Source organism: Halichoerus grypus, chromosome 13 (assembly GCF_964656455.1).
Source record: "Halichoerus grypus chromosome 13, mHalGry1.hap1.1, whole genome shotgun sequence".
Classification (NCBI taxonomy): domain Eukaryota; kingdom Metazoa; phylum Chordata; class Mammalia; order Carnivora; family Phocidae; genus Halichoerus; species Halichoerus grypus.
Window position 1 is genome coordinate 13,550,230 of NC_135724.1, and position 20,828 is coordinate 13,571,057.

A 20,828-nucleotide genomic window follows, 5' to 3' on the forward strand; every position below is an offset into this window, starting at 1 on the left:
GGGAAACCTGTTAGTATTTTGTTTGTTTTAAACTTACTTTTCCACCAATTAGTGGCAGAACATGCATCTTTCCGGTCAAGCTGTCTTTCACAGATGATACTATCAGGCAGGTCCCACACAGGATGACGTGGCGTCTGGTCCATCGGTTCACTGGCAATTGCATTTTGCCTTTACGGACATTATACATTCCTGAGAGCTGAATCCTTTCAGAGCTACTGGTGCTGTGAGGTTTTCCTGAAACAAACACAAGCAAACATTTTAGTCCAAAGAATTGGGCTCTTTTTATTTATTTATTTTTAAGATTTTATTCATTTATTTGACGGAGAGGGGAGAGGGAAAAGCAGACTCCCCGCTGAGCAGGGAGCCAGATGCGGGACTTGATCCCAGGACCCCAGGATCATGACCTGAGCCAAAGGCAGACACTTAACTAAGCCGTCCAGATGCCCTACAATTGGGCTTTTTTCCAACTCCTGGCATACCAGATAAACTATCAGGGCAACAGAGAATAATTATTGGGCAACAATCTAATTTACAATTGAGAGACTCTGAAATCCGCAATAATACAATTATGGTTAAGAACTACCACATCTACTCCACAGACATTTTAATTTTAGATGAAGAAAAGCTTTTTCCTTAAAACGCTCGGAAAAGACTATTTTACGCCCTCTGTTAAACCCAAGTTTTATTTCCTTCTATATCCTGCACATTTTTTTTTTTACATTTAAAAAAGGGATAACTTCAAGACTTTTATAAATGGCTAGAGTTAACTTAAGTACACTAAAAAGAAAATATTATAGACTGAGATAGGAAAATAACATTCAAGATCTAGCATTTAATGAAACTAATCAGTTTTAATGGAATTAACTGCTGATATTCTTGCTCCTACAGTTACTCAATGTACATTTACTGTTAAGGAGACAAAAATAACTTTTCTAATAAGAAAATGTTACTCTATGATAGGTTAAGTACTCAAGGACAGACTTAACACCAATCTAGGAAGGATGCTGTGTGGTGGTGCATGTGACTCATGGAGGGAAGACAGAGAGAGAGGGGCACTGCGACTCAGAGACAAAGAGAGCGCTGGGAAAGATCTTAAGAGTCTTCGTTTCCAAGATGGAAATGAATCTGGCAGACTGATATTCAGACAAGTCCTATCAACTGGATGGGAGAACTACTGTGATTAATATATGACAGTGTTATAAACAAGGAGCAAAACATTCCCCGTTGTAGACACTGAATGTATAATGGCAAAGAGTACTGAAACCCATGCTCAGAAATAACTAATGAGAGGGGCGCCTGGGTGGCTCAGTCGTTAAGCGTCTGCCTTCGGCTCAGGTCCTGATCCCAGGGTCCTGGGATCGAGCCCCACATCGGGCTCGCTGCTCGCAGGAAGCCTGCTTCTCCCTCTCCCACTCCCCCTGCTTGTGTTCCCCTCTCGCTGTGTATATCTGTCAAATAAATAAAAATCTTTAAAAAAAAAAAAATAACTAATGAGAGACACGTGTCCTTGAACAGGACCCAAGCCAGAAGGGTTCTATTTATTTGGAAAGTTGCCTAGTTGCCAAAGGCTAGCAGAAAAAACATATTCAAGGGAAATTATATTCTTATGACTTTTAAAAATTCACATAAATACCAAGTAGTTTTGGTAGATGTCTAATACCTGCTAGAAAAGGAAACAGGAAGAGTAGCAGCACCAAAAATAGATCTCAAGAGATCCAGAGTGTTGGAACCCTCCCAATACATACCTTTGGGCAGAAATAACAAAACCAGCGGGTTTGAATTTCACTTCCTCTTTCTCCCAGTATATCAGATGTTTTATAAAGTAGATACTGCATACGACATAATTTTGCTGGGGCTGGGCCAGAGTGAAGTTTAACAGTGGTTCAGTTATTTCAACTTGGTGCCCAGCAAACAACTACACACCGCTAACACCCTCAAGGGAGCTGAGAACTCCACTGACTTGTTCAGTCACCAGATGCTAATGCCCCGCAAAGAGGTAGGAAGCCCAGGAAACTTCAGATCAGACCTGACTTGCCAAAGGCTGCCAGTGATGGATCAGACCAGTCATTCGCTTGTCTCTTTCCGTACGAGTTCATTTACCTAGAGAGAAAAATGCTCGGACTCCCAGTCTAAGAGCTCCTTTCTACATGACACTCTTCCTGTAGGGAAGAAGGTAAGTGTAACAGACTACCGCTTTCTAAAATCCAATTTCCACGAATATAAGAAACTAACATACACTAACGAGGAATCTGATCTAAATATGCACGTGCACATGCACACGCACACACACACACACACACTTACATATGGACTAATGAATGCAAAGAAGGAGACAATTTAGCCACATCCAAGAGTGGCTTCAAGGACACTTGTTAACCTGTCACATCTATGTAGATCTGTGAGTAACCACAGACTGATGAAAAAAACAGGGATACATAAAAATAGCCCTTCCATTCTCCCAACTCCACAAAAATCCTAGAGAAAGCCCTAGAACAAATCACCAGATAGAGTGGACGATACATCCCAGAAATATATAAAAGAGTATGGAGACATCAACAGAGACAGGCTTTTTATTCTCTAGTTAGAAAAATTCCCAAAGGGCCTTGAATAGTCCTGGAGCCTAATGGTAAGATCAGTCTGTCCTTGGAAAGCCCTAAACATCCCAGTCTGAATCAAACCCCTCCTTGTCTTGTTCTGAGTGAACTTCAATATCCTTGTGGTCTGCTCCCTCCCTGGGTGTTCCAGATCAGACACGTCCTCAGGACTTGGCTGTGTATGGAGTACATGGAATATGGAGATGAATATGCACTATATACCTGGGCAACAACCCAGATGCACCCTCCTTTGCATCAGACTTCCTTATTCTATGACATAAGGAATTATCTCTCCCTGCCAATTCTTAAACTTCTCAATTCAGAGGAATTCCAATTGTCCTATGCTCTAATAAATATTGACAACACCAAGTAACCAATGCCTACCAGTTGAAAGTTGGATCATTCATTAAAACTTTTATTTTAGAAATGTTACTCTAATTTCCTACAGATTTAAGGCATTTCTTACACGATCCAAGAGGAAAGACAGACAGCAAAAGCAAGTATTTCAAGTTGAGATAGAGACCTGACCACAGCAGAGCGACTGAAGTCTCCTTCAGTCTTATCTATCATCAGGGAATTTTACTAAAGAAATGATTAGAAGAGAAGTATTTATTTATTTAAGGGAAACTACAGTCTGTTCTGCTACAATATTGTGATTCATTAATACCAATTAGCTCATATGATTATAAATAGGGGAATGGTGTCATTTTAATATGCATATTGTGTTGGTTCAAAAAGATTTACTCTAGAATTATAACTTTCAATAGCAAAGGAAAAAGCCCACAGCAAATATGCTATCTCAGTGCCCACAAGCTAGCATTTCTATTGTTCTGTTATTGTGCAGTTTTAATATTCCTTAAGGCAACTCAACTTCCAGCCACACTAGGATGCCCATGGGGACCATCTGGATTATCTCCCGAGGCCCCATCATTACTTTTGTTAGTATTTTGGTTATAAAGATGCATGGACTTATAGTCCTGCCCCCTTCCAACTACATTTTCCCATAAACCCTTTTATTTTTATTTTACAATTTTGGAGAACATGAGAATTTTCAGGAATATATATAAAGTAGCAGAAACACCTGTTTTAACTATAAGACCATTTAAACAATAAAGAAATAAGTACAAATTTGGTTGTTGCCAATCACATCTTTGCTAAATATATAACCGTGTCTATCATTGCAGTTTAAAAATATGTCCATAAAATTCTTTTAAATTCTTCCCCTCAAAAGGTAGAGCCTAATTCCACTCCTCTTGCATGTGGACTATACTTAGTGACTCGCTTTTAACAAACAGAATGTGGCAGAAGTGAAGCAACTTCTGAAGGTCGTAAAGGGCATAGAACTTCCTCCTTGCTCTCTCTAGGATCACTCTTCCTCTGGGGAAACCAGCTGCCATGTCATGAGGACACTCTGGAGACCCTATGTAAAGGCCAACAAGGTGAGGCACTGAAATTTCCTGCCAAAAGCCAGTGAGGAACTGAGGTCTCTTTTCACCAGCCACATGACTGAGCCATAATAGAAGCAGATCCTCCAGCCCCAGTAGCCCTGGAGAATGGCTACCCCCAAGACATGCTGACTGCACACCTCATGATACTTGAGCCAGAAGTACCCAGCTAGGCCACTCCACTCCTGAACTCGTGATTCAGAGAAAGGAGGAGATAATAAATGTGTGGTGTTTTAAGCCATTAAGTTTCAGGGCAATAACTAATACAACTTTACGAAGTTGGTTTCATTTAGCTCTATTTACCTGAACATAGTATTACTTAAATAACCCACATTTCCCTAAAATCATCTACAAATTTACAGAACTTTTGTATAAACTAGTGAGGGTCTACTGTAATCAGAAATAGTAAAAAACAAGAATAATATATTAAGCAATCACAATTTCCAAAACTTTAGAGAATGAAAGTATTCATGATGATATAGCACCAAAAACTAAGGAAGTCTGATCATCGCATAAAAGTTAATGGAAGAATTTACCGTGTCCCTAGAGCTGAAAATGGTCAGGAATGAGTGAAAACATTCAACCCTCACCCTCACCTCTTCTACCTTTAGAGCTTAGACTGATAAAACTCTAAAGCATGTTTCTTATTGCATATAAATCCTTAAATCCTTCTTGACTACCTTCAGTGACAGAAAGACTGAATTAAATTACTTGCCTTGGGTCATTTCAAGAGCTGGCAGAAGGATTTAAACAGCCCATAACAAGGTCTGGAGACCTGAGCACTGAACGGGCACCTGGGAATTTTGTCTCACAGCTGAAAGGCTAAACAAAGCTCAGCAAGACGTGCTGGCAGGAGCTTTGAAACAGATTTAAGACTAGCTGCTTTTAGCTAATGGAAATGACAACCAGCTGCTAAATAGATTTGGGGAGGGTTAATTTATGTATCAGATCAAAATATATAAAGTCAACTGCCCAGTAAATCTTGCTTCTTACTGACAGCTACTCAGTTTGATTAGGTTTATTTGTATCGCCAAAATTACTGTAGACCCTTATCCCTGAGAAATGTCATGCCTTGAACCTTTCTCTAATCTCTAAATTCTTGAATACCACTAGAGCTTATAATTTCCCTTATAATATTAATTAAAACAGTACCTGGAAAATGTGAGCTAGCCCCTCATATTCTTATAGATTCTGTAAACACAGAGCCAAAATAATTTTTTAAAAATCTACCAAAGCAAGCCCTAATATAAACTATAATAAAATCAGCCAGGAACTTAAAAAATTCGAGAAGTCAGAGCAATGAAGATGATTACCACAACTGTACACTGTATGTAATATATAACAAACTATAATAAATTAAAATGTTAAAGGAAATGCTGAATGAAGACAAATCACAGCAGAGGGCTTCTAACCAGCTTGCACCAAAATCACCTGGAAGGCTTTCTCAAGACAGACAGCAGGGCTCCACTACCCAGAGTTTCCAATTCAGTAATTCTAGGTGAGGGCTAGAGATTCTGCTGATGCTGCAGGTCTGAGGACCACCACTTGAGACCCACTGAGCTAAAGCCATAGGTTAACAACGTCTTTTCAATCTGGTGATCGTCAGCATTTGGTTGATAAACCTTAACCAAAGGAGCAAGTGCATCAAGTTGGGGAAAGGATGAGAAAGGCAACTAGAAATGAACTAGAAGAGCAGGTGCTGCTTTTAGACCCGCTTCGTCCCTCCTTCGTTCCCTCACCTCCTGTCCTCACAAGGAATTTGATTCACCTCTCAGGCATGTTTAGATTTCCCTCCATTCCATCACCAAAATTACCCCTTAGTTGTCTGAATACCCAATGCTCATGTCTCTTCTTGGGATGTATATTTAGAGAAGGTATTTTCTTCAAAGGTGGGTTTCATTACACTCCTGCATTCACAGAGACCATAACACTTCCCTGACTTATGAGTTCCTTCAGCTCAGCTCCAGGAGCAATACATGGCTAGCTGGTGTGGCCTCCCCTTATTAACTTCACATTTGGCAAAGAAAATGCATTTGAGAAATTTCATCAAATCAACCTTCACCTGTCAGTTCAATGTCTTGGCCATCTGTTACTTCCCAGAAATGGCAGTCTCGTCTTTCCGTGCATAACCAGACCATACCTTAGGAGCCTTTCCAACATTCTCCTGAGTTTTTCTTTCTCATTGGATGAGGAATTTTTTCCTTGGCTAGAAAAATCACTGTAACAGTTTCACTAACTTTTTATTGTCATTTCCATTATAGTACATGGTAGAGTTGTTCAGGTCCACAGGTTTGTCAAGCTTCTGCCATATTTAACATTCTTAAATTACCTACAACTTCCATTTTCTGGTTAAAAACCATCCCTTTGGTAGACTGAAGAAAAATTTTCATCACCTGCTTTCCCAGCTGGCTTTATTTTTGTCATACTTCTCCACAAAGGATAATGTCATAAGGCAACAAGCATTAAAGCATAGAACACCATGAGTGAAGAGAAACAGCTGAACTTCTCAAAACAATGAAGCCAGGCAGCAGGCCTCATGGTATGTTTGATTCAAATGTAGGCCTCAGAAAAATTACAAATGTCTATTTATCATGAGGCTCGGGAGGCCTTGGGATGACTAAATCTTAAATCTGAGCATGCCTAAGGTGCAATATGCCCATAACTGCTCTCAAAAGGATAAACATACTCACTACCTCCTTTAGATAAAAATTGTGACTTGTGTCAGAGGTGATGCATACTGCTGTGGGCGTGGAAATCAGGATGATGAGGGTAGACAGCACCATAGCTCCAGCTGAGTCAAGTTTTCACCAAGGGATGCTTTTATTAAAAGGAGGGTTGCGAAGTTCCAACGAGGCATGCACACATTGATAAATAAATGCTAAAATAAAAATTCTAAAATCAAGCATGAATGATTTTTGGATAATCCACACCACTACTCCTCTCTCTTACTAATAAAAGAGACCTGATACATTTCAGTTTCCTTTGCTGTGAAGAACAGACTTTAGCCAAGATGACTTGACAAGGTTCCAAAGAGCATTGTCCATGCAATCCTGTTAAGACGTAATGTGATTCAAAATGCTTTTCTGCCTCCTCGCTGAGAAGTAGAGTCTGGGTTTACATTCCACTTTATAACCCATACCTGATAATGTTTAAATTTTATAAGAGAAACAGATTCCAAGAGCAAAACAATCTAATTCCTCTCTACTGCATTAGATAACAGTCAACTACCTACCTTTTTTCCCTACAAGGTTGATTACATTAAAGACGTTAATCTAGATTCCGATGTTCTAAAACTGACCTCAAAAACTGTTATACCAATGTGATGTTCTGAAACACACCCATTCCAAACAGATGACCATCCCTCAACTTATTAGGAATCTCAAAAAAAAAAAAAAAAAAACCCAAATACAAAAACCTCCCATAATTAGCTTATTTATATGATTTACCTATAGGTAACTATGGGAAACTTGAGAAGCTTTATTTTAAACCTTCTCAGAATAAAACACAAAACGTATAAAGTTCTCACTTATTTGCCATTATTATTTTTATACCATTTTTTTATTTTATTATGTTATGTTAATCACCATACATCTTTTGATGTAGTGTTCCATGATTCATTGTTTGCATATAACACCCAGTGCTCCATTCAATATGTGCCCTCTTTAATACCCATCACCAGGCTAACCCATCTTCCCACCCCCCTCCCCCCTAGAACCCTCAGTTTGTTTCTCAGAGTCCATAGTCTCTCATGGTTCGTCTCCCCCTCCGATTCCCGCCCCCCTTCATTTTTACCTTCCTACTATCTTCTTTTTTTTAACATACAGTGTATTATTTGTTTCAGAGGTACAGGCCTTACCTGATTCAACAGTCTTACACAATTCACAGCACTCACCATAGCACATACCCTCCCCAGTGTCTGTCACCCAGCCACCCCATCCCTCCCACCCCCACCACTCCAGCAACCCTCAGTTTGTTTCCTGAGATTAAGAATTCCTCATATCAGTGAGATCATATGATATATGTCTTTCTCCGATTGATTTATTTCGCTCAGCATAATACCCTCCAGTTCCATCCTCGTCGTTGCAAATAGCAAGATTTCATTCCTTTTGATGGCTGCATAATATTCCTGTGTGTGTGTGTGTGTGTGTGTGTGTGTGTGTGTGTGTGTGTGTGTATCTCACATCTTCTTTATCCGTTCATCTGTCGATGGACATCTTGGCTCTTCCCATAGTTTGGCTATTGTGGACATTGTTCCTATAAACATCAGGGTGCACGTACCCCTTCGGATCACTACATTTGTATCTTTGGGGTAAATACCCAGTAGTGCAATTGCTGGGTCGTATGGTAGCTCTATTTTCAACTTTTTGAGGAACCTCCATACTGTTTTCCAGAGTGGCTGCACCAGCTTACATTCCCACCAGCAGTGTAGGAGGGTTCCCCTTTCTCCGCATCCCCGCCAACATCTGTTGTTTCCTGACTTGTTAATTTTAGCCATTCTGACTGGTGTGAGGTGGTATCTCATTGAGGTTTTGATTTGGATCTCCCTGATGCTGAGCAATGTTGAGCACTTTTTCATGAGTCTGTTGGCCATTTGGATGTCTTCTTTGGAAAAAATGTCTGTTCATGTCTTCTACCCGTTTCTTGGGATCATGTGTTCTTTGGGCGTTGAGTTTGATAAGTTCTTTATAGATTTTGGATACTAGCCCTTTATCTGATATGTCTTTTGCAAATATCTTCTCCCATTCTGTCAGTTGTCTTTTGGTTTTGTTGACTGTTTCTTTTGCTGTGCAAAAGCTTTTTATCTTGATGAAGTCCCAATAGTTCATTTTTGCCCTTGCTTCCCTTGCCTTTGGCGATGTTTCTAGGAAGAAGTTGCTGTGGCTGAGGTCAAAGAGGTTGCTGCCTGTGTTCTCCTCTAGGATTTTGATGGACTGCCATCTCACGTTTAGTCTTTCATCCATTTTGAGTCTATTTTTGTGTGTGGTGTAAGGAAATGGTCCAGTTTCATTCTTCTGCATGTGGCTGTCCAATTTTCCAACACCATTTGTTGAAGAGACTGTCTTTTTTCCACTGGACATTCTTTCCTGCTTTGTCGAAGATTAGTTGACCATATAGTTGAGGGTCCATTTCTGGGCTCTCTATTCTCTTCCATTGATCTATGTGTCTGTTTTTGTGCCAGTACCATACTGTCTTGATGATTACAGCTTTGTAATAGAGGTTGAAGTCTGAAATTGTGATGCCACCAGTTTTGCTTTTCTTTTTCAACATTCCTCTGGCTATGCGGGGTCTTTTCTGGTTCCATACAAATTTTAGGATTATTTGTTCCATTTCTTTGAAAAAAGTTGATGGTATTTTGATAGGGATTGCATGAAATGTGTAGATTGCTCTAGGTAGCATTGACATCTTCACAATATTTGCTCTTCCAATCCATGAGCATGGAACGTTTCCCATTTCTTTGTGTCTTCCTCAATTTCTTTCATGAGTATTTTATAGTTTTCTGAGTATAGATTCTTTGCCTCTTTGGTTAGATTTATTCCTAGGTATCTTATTGTTTTGGGTGCAATTGTAAATGAGATCGACTCCTTCATTTCTCTTTCTTCTGTCTTGTTGTTGGTGTATAGGAATGCCACTGATTTCTGTGCACTGGTTTTATATCCTGCCACTTTACTGAATTCCTGTATGAGTTCTAGCATTTTGGGGTGGAGTCTTTTGGGTCTTCCATATAAAGTATCATATCATCTGCAAAGAGTGAGAGTTTGACTACTTCTTTGCCGATTCAGATGCCTTTTATTTCTTTTTGTTGTCTGATTGCTGTGGCTAGGACTTCTACTATGTTGAATAGCAGTGGTGATAGTGGATATCCCTGTCCTGTTCCAGACCTTAGGGGGGAAGCTCTCAGTTTTTCCCCCATTGAGAATGATACTCGTTGTGGGTTTTTCATAGATGGCTTTTATGATATTGAGTTATGTACCCTCTATCCCTATACTCTGAAGAGTTTTGATCAAGAAAGGATGCTGTATTTTGTCAAATGCTTTTTCTGCATCTATTGAGAGGATCATACGGTTCTTGTCCTTTCTTTTATTAATGTATTGTATCACATTGATTGATTTGCAGATGTTGAACCAACCTTGCAGCCCAGGAATAAATCCCACTTGGTCGTGGTGAATAATCCTTTTAATGTACTGTTGGATCCTACTGGCTAGTATTTTGGTGAGAATTTTTGCATCCATGTTCATCAGGGATATTGGTCTGTAATTCTCCTTTTTGATGGGGTCTTTGTCTGGTTTTGGGATCAAGGTAATGGTGGCCTCATAAAACGAGTTTGGAAGTTTTCCTTCCATTTCTATTTTTTGGAACAGTTTCAGAAGAATAGGTATTAATTCTTCTTTAAATGTTTGGTAGAATTCCCCTGGGAAGCCATCTGGCCCTGGGCTTTTGTTTGTTGGGAGATTTTTGATGACTGCTTCAATTTCCTTAGTGCTTATAGGTCTGTTCAGGTTTTCTATTTCTTCCTGGTTCAGTTTTGGTAGGTTATACATCTCTAGGAATGCATCCATTTTTTTCCAGATTATCTAATTTGCTGGCATATAGTTGCTCATAATATGTTCTTATAATTGTTTGTATTTCTTTGGTGTTGGTTGTGATCTCTTTCATTCATGATTTTATTTATTTGGGTCCTTTCTCTTTTCTTTTTGGTAAGTCTGGCCAGGGGTTTATCAATCTTATTAATTCTCTCAAAGAACCAGCTCCTAGTTTCGTTGATCTGTTCTACGGTTCTTTTGGTTTCTATTTCATTGATCTCTGCTCTGATCTTTATTATTTCTCTTCTTCTGCTGGGTTTAGGCTTTATTTGCTGTTCTTTCTCCAGCTCCTTTGGGTGTAGGGTTAGGTTGTGTATTTGAGAACTTTCTTGTTTCTTGAGAAAGGCTTGTATTGCTATATACTTTCCTTTTAGGACTACCTTTGCTGCATCCCAAAGATTTTCAACAGTTGTGTTTTCATTTTCATTGGTTTCCATGAATTTTTTTAATTCTTCTTTAATTTCCTGATTGACACCTTCATTCTTTAGTAGGATGCTCTTTAGCCTCCATTTTTTAGTTCTTTCCGACTTTCCTCTTGTGATTGAGTTCTAGTTTCAAAGCTTTGTGGTATGAAAATATGCAGGGAATGATCCCAATCTTTTGGTACTGGTTGAGACCTGATTTGTGACCTAGGATATGATCTATTCTGGAGAATGTTCCATGGGTACTAGAGAAGAATGTGTACTCTGTTGCTTTGGGATGGAATGTTCTGAATATATCTGTGAAGCCCATTTGGTCCAGTGTGTCATTTAAAGTCTTTATTTCCCTGTTGATCTTTTGCTTAGATGATCTGTCCATTTCAGTGAGGGGGGTGTTAAAGTCCCCCACTATTATTGTATTGTTGTCGATGTGTTTCTTTGCTTTTGTTATTAATTGGCTTATATAAGTGGCTGCTCCCATGTTAGGGGCATAGATATTTACAATTGTTATATCTTGTTGGATAGACCCTTTAAGTAGGATATAGTGTCCTTCCTCATCTCTTATTATAGGCTTTGGTTTAAAATCTAATTTGTCTGATATAAAGATTGCCACCCCAGCTTTCTTTTGGTGTCCATTAGCATGGTAAATGGTTTTCCACCCCCTCTCTTTCAATCTGGAGGTGTCTTTGGGTCTAAAATGAGTCTCTTGCAGACAGAATATTGATAGGTCTTGTTTTTTTATCCAGTCTGATACCCTGTGTCTTTTGATTGGGGCATTTAGCCCATTTACATTCAGGGCAATTACTGAAAGATATGAATTTAGTGCCATTGTATTGCCTGTAAGGTGACTGTTACTGTATATTGTCTGTGTTCCTTTCTGGTCTATGTTACTTTTAGGCTCTCTCTTTGCTTAGAGGACACCTTTCAATATTTCTTGTAGGGCTGGTTTTGTGTTTGCAAATTCCTTTAGTTTTTGTTTGTCCTGGAAGCTTTTTATCTCTCCTTCTATTTTCAATGACAGCCTAGCTGGATATAGTATTCTTGGCTGCATATTTTTCTCATTTAGTGCTCTGAAGATATCACGCCAGTCCTTTCTGGCCTGCCGGGTCTCTGTGGATAAGTCTCTTGCCAATCTAATGTTTCTACCATTGTAGGTTACAGATCTCTTGTCCCTAGCTCTTTCACGATTTTCTCTTTGTCTCTGAGACTTGTAAGTTTTACTATTAGATGTTGGGGTGTTGACCTATTTTTATTGATTTTGAGGGGGGGTTCTCTGTGCCTCCTGGATTTTGATGCCTGTTTCCTTCCCCAAATTAGGGAAGTTCTCTGCTATAATTTGCTCCAATATGCCTTCTGCCCCTTTCTCTCTTTCTTCTTCTTCTGGGATCCCAATTATTCTAATATTGTTTCGTCTTATGGTATCACTTATCTCTCGAATTCTGCCCCCATGATCCAGTAGTTATCTTTTTCTCAGCTTCTTTATTTTCCATCATATGATCTTCTATATCACTAGTTCGCTCTTCTGCCTCATTTATCCTAGCAGTTAGAGCCTCCATTTTTTATTGCACCTCATTAATAGCCTTTTTGATTTCGACTTGGTTAGATTTTAGTTCTTTTATTTCTCCAGAAAGGGTTTCTCTAATATCTGCCATGCTTTTTTCAAGCCCAGCCAGTATCTTTATAATCGTCATTCTGAACTCTAGTTCTGACATCTTAATGTCCATATTGATTAGGTCCCTGGCAGTCGGTACTGCCTCTTCTTTTTTTTGAGGTGATTTTTTTCTGTCTTGTCATTTTGTCCAGAGGGGAATAGATGAATGAGAGAACAAAATGCTAACAGGGTAACAACAACCCCAGAAAAATATACGCTAAACAAATCAGAAGAGACATTCCAGTGGTCGCTTTTCTGTTCAGAGAGTTGCTGCCATCCTTTTCTTCGATCTCCTGTTGAGTTCGTAGGTGTTCAAAATGGTTTGATCCCTATCTAGCTGAATTCCTGGGACCAGACGAAATTTAGGTCGCCTACTCCTCCACCATCTTGCTCCTCCCCCCTCCATTATTATTTTAAATACATCCCAATCATCAAAAGTTTAGAAGCGTAGTAAAAAAAGCAAAATAAACATAATCCTTTCTTAGTAGCATTATAAACATTTTGAATTTTTTTCAATTTGTTTATTTGCAAATCATTTACATACTTTTTTTTTTTTAAAGATTTTATTTATTTATTTGACAAAGAGAGACAGCGAGAGCAGGAACACAGGCAGGCGGAGTGGGAGAGGGAGAAGTAGGCCTCCCGCCAAGCAGGGAGCCCAATGCGGGGCTCAATCCCAGGACCCTGGGATCATGACCTGAGCCGAAGGCAGATGCTTAACGACTGAGCCCCCCAGGCGCCCCTCATTTACATACTTGTAATCATAACATACACACCATCTTATAGCCTGCTTTAGCCTCTTCAAATTGTATCATACGGGCTTTTCAAAGTTGTCAATCTTTATATCTTAAAGACTTGCAAGCTACTCCATGAATAATCATGTTTATTCATTTCACTGAGAATTATTTCCAAATTTTCATTGTATGAATTGCTAAATCCAAGTGCATGATTTTTTTGCGACTCCTGATCTCTCTTTAATATAACCAGTTCTTTCTAGGTAGCAACTCTAAATCAGCTATAATAAGCAAAATAAGCAAAATGAACAAGAATAAGCATGCTTCCACTACTGAGTATTTTTCCCAAAGGAATGAATGACCTTTGCGGACATCCTAAGAACATGTGGGAAAAAATCAAAACAAACCAGCACGCTAAACCATGTTATTAATAAAAATGCATCCACATCCACTATCTACGTGGAAATAGGTTTCAGATTGCTGATACCAGTAGGTGTGTTTGAATAAGACATGGGAAGTCTCTATTTTTTAAAGAATGATTAGAAGAAAATAGACTAAAAAAGCAAGCAAGAAAAAAAAGGGCTTATAATTTTTCTGGTGAAAAACTTTTTTTTAAAAAAATTTATTTATTTATTTATTTGACAGAGAGAGACACAGCAAGAGAATGAACACAAGCAGGGGGAGTGGGAGAGGGAGAAGCAGGCCTGCCACGGAGCAGGGAGACCGATGCAGGGCTCGATCCCAGGACCCCGGGATCACGACCCGAGTTGAAGGCAGACGCTTAATGCTTAACCCAGGCGCCCCTCTGGTGAAAACTTTTTACACTTGTACATAGACAGCATTCTGATTTTATCCAGCACTGTATACTGTTTTTCCTCTCTGTTCCCACTACCCCCCACCCTTACTCTGCCATAAGTCACTAACTAGTTATAACTATAAGGAGCAGCAAAACACTTAGCAATGGATAAAAACATTTCCAATGAAAAAATAGTTGTAACTGTCATGGATTTTACAGTGCTTGTTATCATAAAAGCATATTTAATACATCTTTCAGATCTAGGGTACTGATTTAATTCCTTGGTGACCAAATCATTTATTCACAAATAAGTCCTTTGATCTTCAGAAGGTTCTAGAACCCTAGAACTCCAGTCTTCCTGGGCCTTCAAGTTCCTCCAACTAACCCCAACCCGTGGCTTGTAAATTCCAGAGCAGGCCAAATACACAATCTACTAGCTATGACTCTTGCCTATGTGCAGGTCCAAAACCTAGCACAATATCTGGAACAAACTAAGTGCTCAACAAGTACCTGTTGCATCAATGAATACACTCCTATGTTTAGGCCAAAGGAAACAACCTCTTCTCAACATATACAGCTCAAATTACAAAAATTATACAATCTATAGCAACGTACTTGGAAAAAAGGATAGAAGAAAAAATAGATGGCTCAAAACAAACTTTCTAGCTTCTAACATTTTTTGGTTTATATTACAAAGGAAAATATTTACCTAGAATTATCAGCCAAATATTTCAAACTTTTTTTCTAGAAACATTAGGGAATTTTTTTTTTTTTTTAAGTTAAGGAAAGGGGGTGTTATCAATGGGCAAATTAAAGTCATTCAACTGAATTATAGTATGTATATAGTTTGACAAAATAGTCTGTCTTTATTTTCATCATAAAGTATATGAGAAGTATGATAATAAATAGACACAGGTATAAAGACTCAAAGTAGAAACAACCCAAAGATGAGTAACAGAGATCAGACCAGGAAGAATCAGAAAGGAGGATAAATGAGAGGCTATACAAGTCATTACTCCACAACAGGAATAATGTCCACTTACTGTTTTTAGTGTCCCTGTAAACTAGAGAGCAAAATCCGTCTCCAAAACTTTCTGAAAATAGAAAAGGAGTATTTGCTAGCTCATTCTTTAGACTATAATAAAGTGACAAGAAGAACAAAAACTTTTGAGGAACATGAGTTTCCAGATACTGTGGAACCTTATTATCAGAAATGTAAGGGGCACGTGACTAGCTCAGTCGGAAGAGCATGCAACTCTTGTCTGCTGGGTTGTGAGTTTGAGCCCCACGTGGGGTGTAGAGATTACTAACAAAAAAATTAACTTAAAAAAATTTGTTAAGGCCAGTTCTTCATTTTCATTGTAATTTATAGAAGCAATACGTTTTATTATAATGGAATATAATTCTAGGTCATACTTTTCAAATCTAAATTATCAAAGAGAAATTTTAATTTTAATAGAGCAACAAATTATAAAATGTCATTATTCAAAACAATAGAGGGGAGTTTGGAATGACTTAGAAGACACACTGGAAAATCTAAATCCCACATCCAAAATAATAAAATAAAAGCTTCATGGCTATATTAAAATGATTTTTAAAATATGAATGCACCAAAACACAATTTTGTATACAGTACCGGCATATTTACATATGCTATTTTGGTAGAGCCTGGCTAGATATCTAATAATCCCATTTCATCTTCCTGGATGCACATAGTAACTGCATTTGTCATACTCTCTTGGAATTCTGCTGGAGTCTTGCAACTAGTTCTGGCCAAGAAAATGTGGGCAGAAATGTATAAGCCACTTCTAGATCTGCCTATGCCATACATCCTCTTCCACTGGCTCCTCACCCACTGACCAGCTGGATGAAGACTGTCCAGGAGAATGCTCAGGAGGCTCAAGGGGATGGTGAGCCACAAGATGGAAGGAGCCCAGGCTCCTAAGTCACTTGGAATGGAGCTGCCTGACCAGAAACATCAGCAATGGACTTGATCATGAGAACAAAAGAAATCTGTTATTATGTTAAAGTATAAGATTGGTATGGTTGGTTGTTGCAGCAGCTAAAACTTCTCTAGCACAGTTATATTCAAGTCAAAATTTCACCCTAACTAGAACTGAAATAAATTGCTATCATATCACATAAGCAAACTTCTAAAACTAGTAACAACGATATGCATAAGCAGGGTGTGAAGTCTCCCATGTCTTCTTATGACATACAAGGGGGAAAGGGCTTTGATCGATTGTGCTACCTGTCACAAGGGAGGGGCAGAGGTAAGTGATGCTAGCACACTTCTTACAGATGCCATCCATAATGGCAGCCAATTCTCCAGAATAGGGACTCTGAGCAGCAGCTTGAATAGCAGGTACAGTGGCTCTGAAAGTAGCAAAGATCCAACTTTCATTGAAAATTACTCTTGGAATCCTAAATTATTTGTATTAGTTATGGACCGATATACCTAAGTCTGCCACAACAAACTACCACAAACTGGGTAGCTTAAAACAACAGACACAGTTGTGGAGTCTAGAGGTCTGAAATCAAAGTGTCCGTGAGGTTGGCTCCTTCTGAAGGCTCTAAGGGAGAAGCTGTCCCAAGCCTCTCTCCTCGCTTCTGGTGGTTACAGGTAATCCTTTGACATTCTCCGCCTTTTGGCAACACAATCTCAATCTTTGCCTCCATCTTCCTATCACCTTCTTTGTGTGTAGCTCTGTGTATCCTCTTCTCTTCTTATAAGGACACCAGTCATTGGATTTGGGGCCAACTTAAATACAGTATGACCTCATCTTAACTTACTATATTTGAAAAGGCACTAAAGTCACATTCTGAGGCTCTGCATGGACATGAATTTTGGGAGGACACCTACTACACTACTGATCTCTGATCTAATCAAGTCTAATTTTCTTTGGTTTTACAGTTCTTCAAAATTTGAGAACTAAATATTTATACTACTACCTTTGTTTAGTATTGCCATAGTGTATTCTCTATACAGTGGAGTATATTATTAAGTTTACAGTAAAACTTACTTAATCATGAAGTATCACCTAAGATCAAGCAATTCGTGTTAGCTGAGCTCTAAAAAGATTGCTAGGTACAATATGGCATTTTGACCTTTAAATGTTAAAGGCAAATGCCCAAGCAGACAAAAGTATCATATCTCTAAGCACTGGATCTGGAAATCCAAACTACTAAAGATACATGAAGCATTCCACAATTTTTGTCTGTAGTAGGGCAATAGCTTGGCTGAAGACCAGTAATTGGAACATCAGTAGACTGTGCCAGGACTAGCACTTCACTTCCCTCTATGTCGAACAAACTTCTTTCAAAGTTAAACAAACCTCATTGTTTAACTGTCTTCAAGAGAAGCTCTTCGCACTAGAAGACTTAAAAACCATGAAGGTTAACCCTGCAGACTATCAAAGTCTTACATATTTTTTTTCAACAATTTTACATACTTTTGGTACCTACTAACAACTCCAAATGAGGCTAGCATCCATCAGTTAAATAAACCAACTGGATGGTGAACTAAAATGCCAACACACGTACAAACAATGTGCACATTAGTTATAAAACACTGAACAGAACAAATTTATTGAGCATACACACTCATTTAACCAACATCCAGGGTAAAAAATATCATCAAAAACAGTATACCTGACATTCAATTAGTTATAAGATGTGCTAAGAAATGCCAATAAAATTTTTAATCACTTAAATGTATTCAAGGTCATCACTATAAATCATTCTATCTTGGACTAACAACCATATCTACGTAAAAGTAGAAAAATCATTCTCAATTTCCCTCTCTCCCTCATTATCTTCAATTCTTATCAGCTCCATCCCCCAACATATCCCAAATCCAATAGCTGTCACCTTTTGCTGACTGAACAACAAATTCTCAATTAGTTCTTTTGTTTCCATTCTCTAAGTCACTGCGGCAGCCATCCACAAACCCTGTTATGGGTTGAATTGCATTTCCCAAAAAGATACAGTCAAAGTCCTAATCCCCAGTACCTGTGAATGCAACCTGATATGGAAATAGGGTCTTTGCAGATACAATCAAGTTAAGATAAGGTCATACTGGATTAGGGTAGCTCTAATGCAATGACTAGTGTCCTTATAAGAGGAAAATCTGGACACAGTCATAGAAGGGAAAATGGGCGTGTGACAATGGAGGCAGAGACTGGAGTGACGCAGTTGCAAAGCCAAAGAACACCCAGGGTTGCCAGCAACCATCAGAAGCTAGGAAAGACAAGGAAGAATCCTCCCCTAGAGCATTCAGAGGGAGCACTTCTAGCCTCCAGAACTGCAAAATAAATTTGTCATTTTAAGTCACCCAGTCTGTGGTAATGTGTTCTAGTAGCCCTGGAAAACAGGTGTCAGCAGGGCTGCACTCCCTTCAGAGGTTCTGGGGGGGTAATTTGCTCCTCGCGTCTTCCAGCTTCTGGAGCTGTCAGTGTTCCTTGGCTTGTAGCCACATCACTCCAGTCTGTTTGTGACTTTACTGTCTTCTCTATGTGTGACTCAAATCTCCCTCTGCTCTCTCTTATAAAAAACACTTGTGATTGGATTTAGGGCCCTCCTGGATAATCCAAGCTAATTATCCCATCTCAAGATCCTTAGGGTAATCACATCAGCAAAGACCCTTTTTCCAAATAAGGTGACATTCACAAATTCCAGGGATTAGGATGTGGACATGTTTGGGAGCCATTATCACCTAACCATACGGGCATAGGAAACTCAGGAATGTGTCAGGCAAGTGAATATACCTTTGTTAGAGGCGGGGGCGGGGGGGGTGGAGAGAGGACAGGGAAAGAAATGAGGGAAGGTGAGAGGGAGAGGGAACCATGTGTTATGAAGCACTTCTCCAGTGGTACTATCATCTCTACCAGGTAAGATCGTACCTATCCTTCAACTTGCAATTCAAATGATGACTCTTATGCAAAGCCCGCCCCGATCCCCACTTCCCAGAGGCACAAGTAACCCATACCACTATATCCATATCTTTACCCTTACCTTGTCCACCTTCCCCCTCCACCTTCATGTCTTATTCATCTTTCAAGCTTCTGTAATTGTCACAGTACATGAGAAGAAGTAGGAAGAGGAAATAAAGCTAACATCAGTTACTAGTTCACTTAAGTTATCTCATTTAATAAAAAAAAGAAAGCTCTCAAAAACTGTAGGGAAAATGGTGGAGATTTCTGTCAACTTTACCATTATAGTTCAGAAAAGGCAAAAAAGGGGATTCTAGTTGGTTTCTGTAAAATGCAGAAGTCCCTTGAGTTCCCATCAATACCATCTGGTACCATATGCCTTTGCAAGATAAATCTTCAAAGACAGCACAGCAAGCAGCTCTTTTAGGAGAGTAAGGCACAGTCATGCTTTCACCAGAACCCGGCCCAATGGCCTGAGAACAGGCCAAGAGGCCCAATAACCTAGACTCTTCATCCAACCAGCACATCCGGGGGTTGTGCGCTGTTGCCTGAACAACTGCTCCTCTAGTTGCACTGGTTCTGTCCGACCTTTCACCTACAAAAAAATATACAGCCTCTGACTCCACTGTCAAATCTACAAGTGAAACTCAACCAAAACCAAAATTGTGTGTTTTCATTCATGCCGGGGGTATTGCTTTTTGATGTCTCTCATGGATTAAGAAGGAAAAAACCTTGTAATTTAGCATATAGAATAGAGTTCCCACAGTTTTAAATAAAGTCTAATGATAAATACATTAATATTACTTTAAAGACAATATTAACATTGAAGTCTAAAATGAGAATAAAGGCAGGATTGGACTGAAGTTAGGAAACCTGAATCCTAGACCTGGCTTTGCTGCTAACTAGCTCTATGACTTCAGATAAGTCATTTTACTTCTCTAGGCCTTTACCTCTCAAATGGGGACAGAAAATGGCGAAATCAGATTAGATCTCTGGTTAAGAAACTCTGTCCTCAGTGGTCTTAAGTCCCATCTTTCCACCAATCCAACTCCTAATAAAGCAGTTATCAGTTAGCAATTATGGTATTTCTTTTTTTGGGGGGGGGAGGGTTTTTTTGTTTGTTTTTTAATTTTATTTATTTATTTGACAGAGAGAGACACAGCGAGAGAGGGAACACAAGCAGGGGGAGTGGGAGAGGGAGAAGCAGGCTTCCCGCCGAGCAGGGAGCCCGATGTGGGGCTCGATCCCAGGACCAGGGTCATGACCTGAGCAGAAGGCAGACGCTTAACGACTGAGCCACCCAGTCACCCCTACAGTATTTCTTTTAAAGAAAGGTTCTGAGGGGAAAACACACACACAGGCACGCACACACACTGGATTATCTGATTACTAAGGGTCCTTCTTGGCACAAGGTCCTAGTTTTCTATGATTCACATATTAACCATTCCTCAGATATTTTTATTTCCCAGCTGTGTACACAGTAGCTCCTTCATGTGCCCTATTTTTGTTAATAATAGTGCTAGTGCCTTCAGTGTTATTATACCTTTTATTGGTACTATTTTCTTCTGTAAGAGGTCAGAGGACTGCATGAGCTGTGTCTTTTTAATGTATTAATCATTCCCGTGTACAATCTGCGAAAATCAAGCAAACTTTTTTTAAAGACAGGAAGAATGTTCC

General features: G+C 39.2%; 1 protein-coding gene across 1 annotated transcript in view; it reads right to left on the minus strand.

The window, feature by feature from the left end:
- Nucleotides 1–20,828, minus strand: part of PHLPP1 (PH domain and leucine rich repeat protein phosphatase 1) — a 217,184-nt gene that overhangs the window by 103,679 nt on the left and 92,677 nt on the right. Inside the window, exon 2 of the mRNA XM_036081813.2 lies at nt 38–234. Within this exon, the coding sequence (XP_035937706.2) occupies nt 38–234 (197 nt within the window). The remainder of the gene's footprint in view (nt 1–37; nt 235–20,828) is intronic.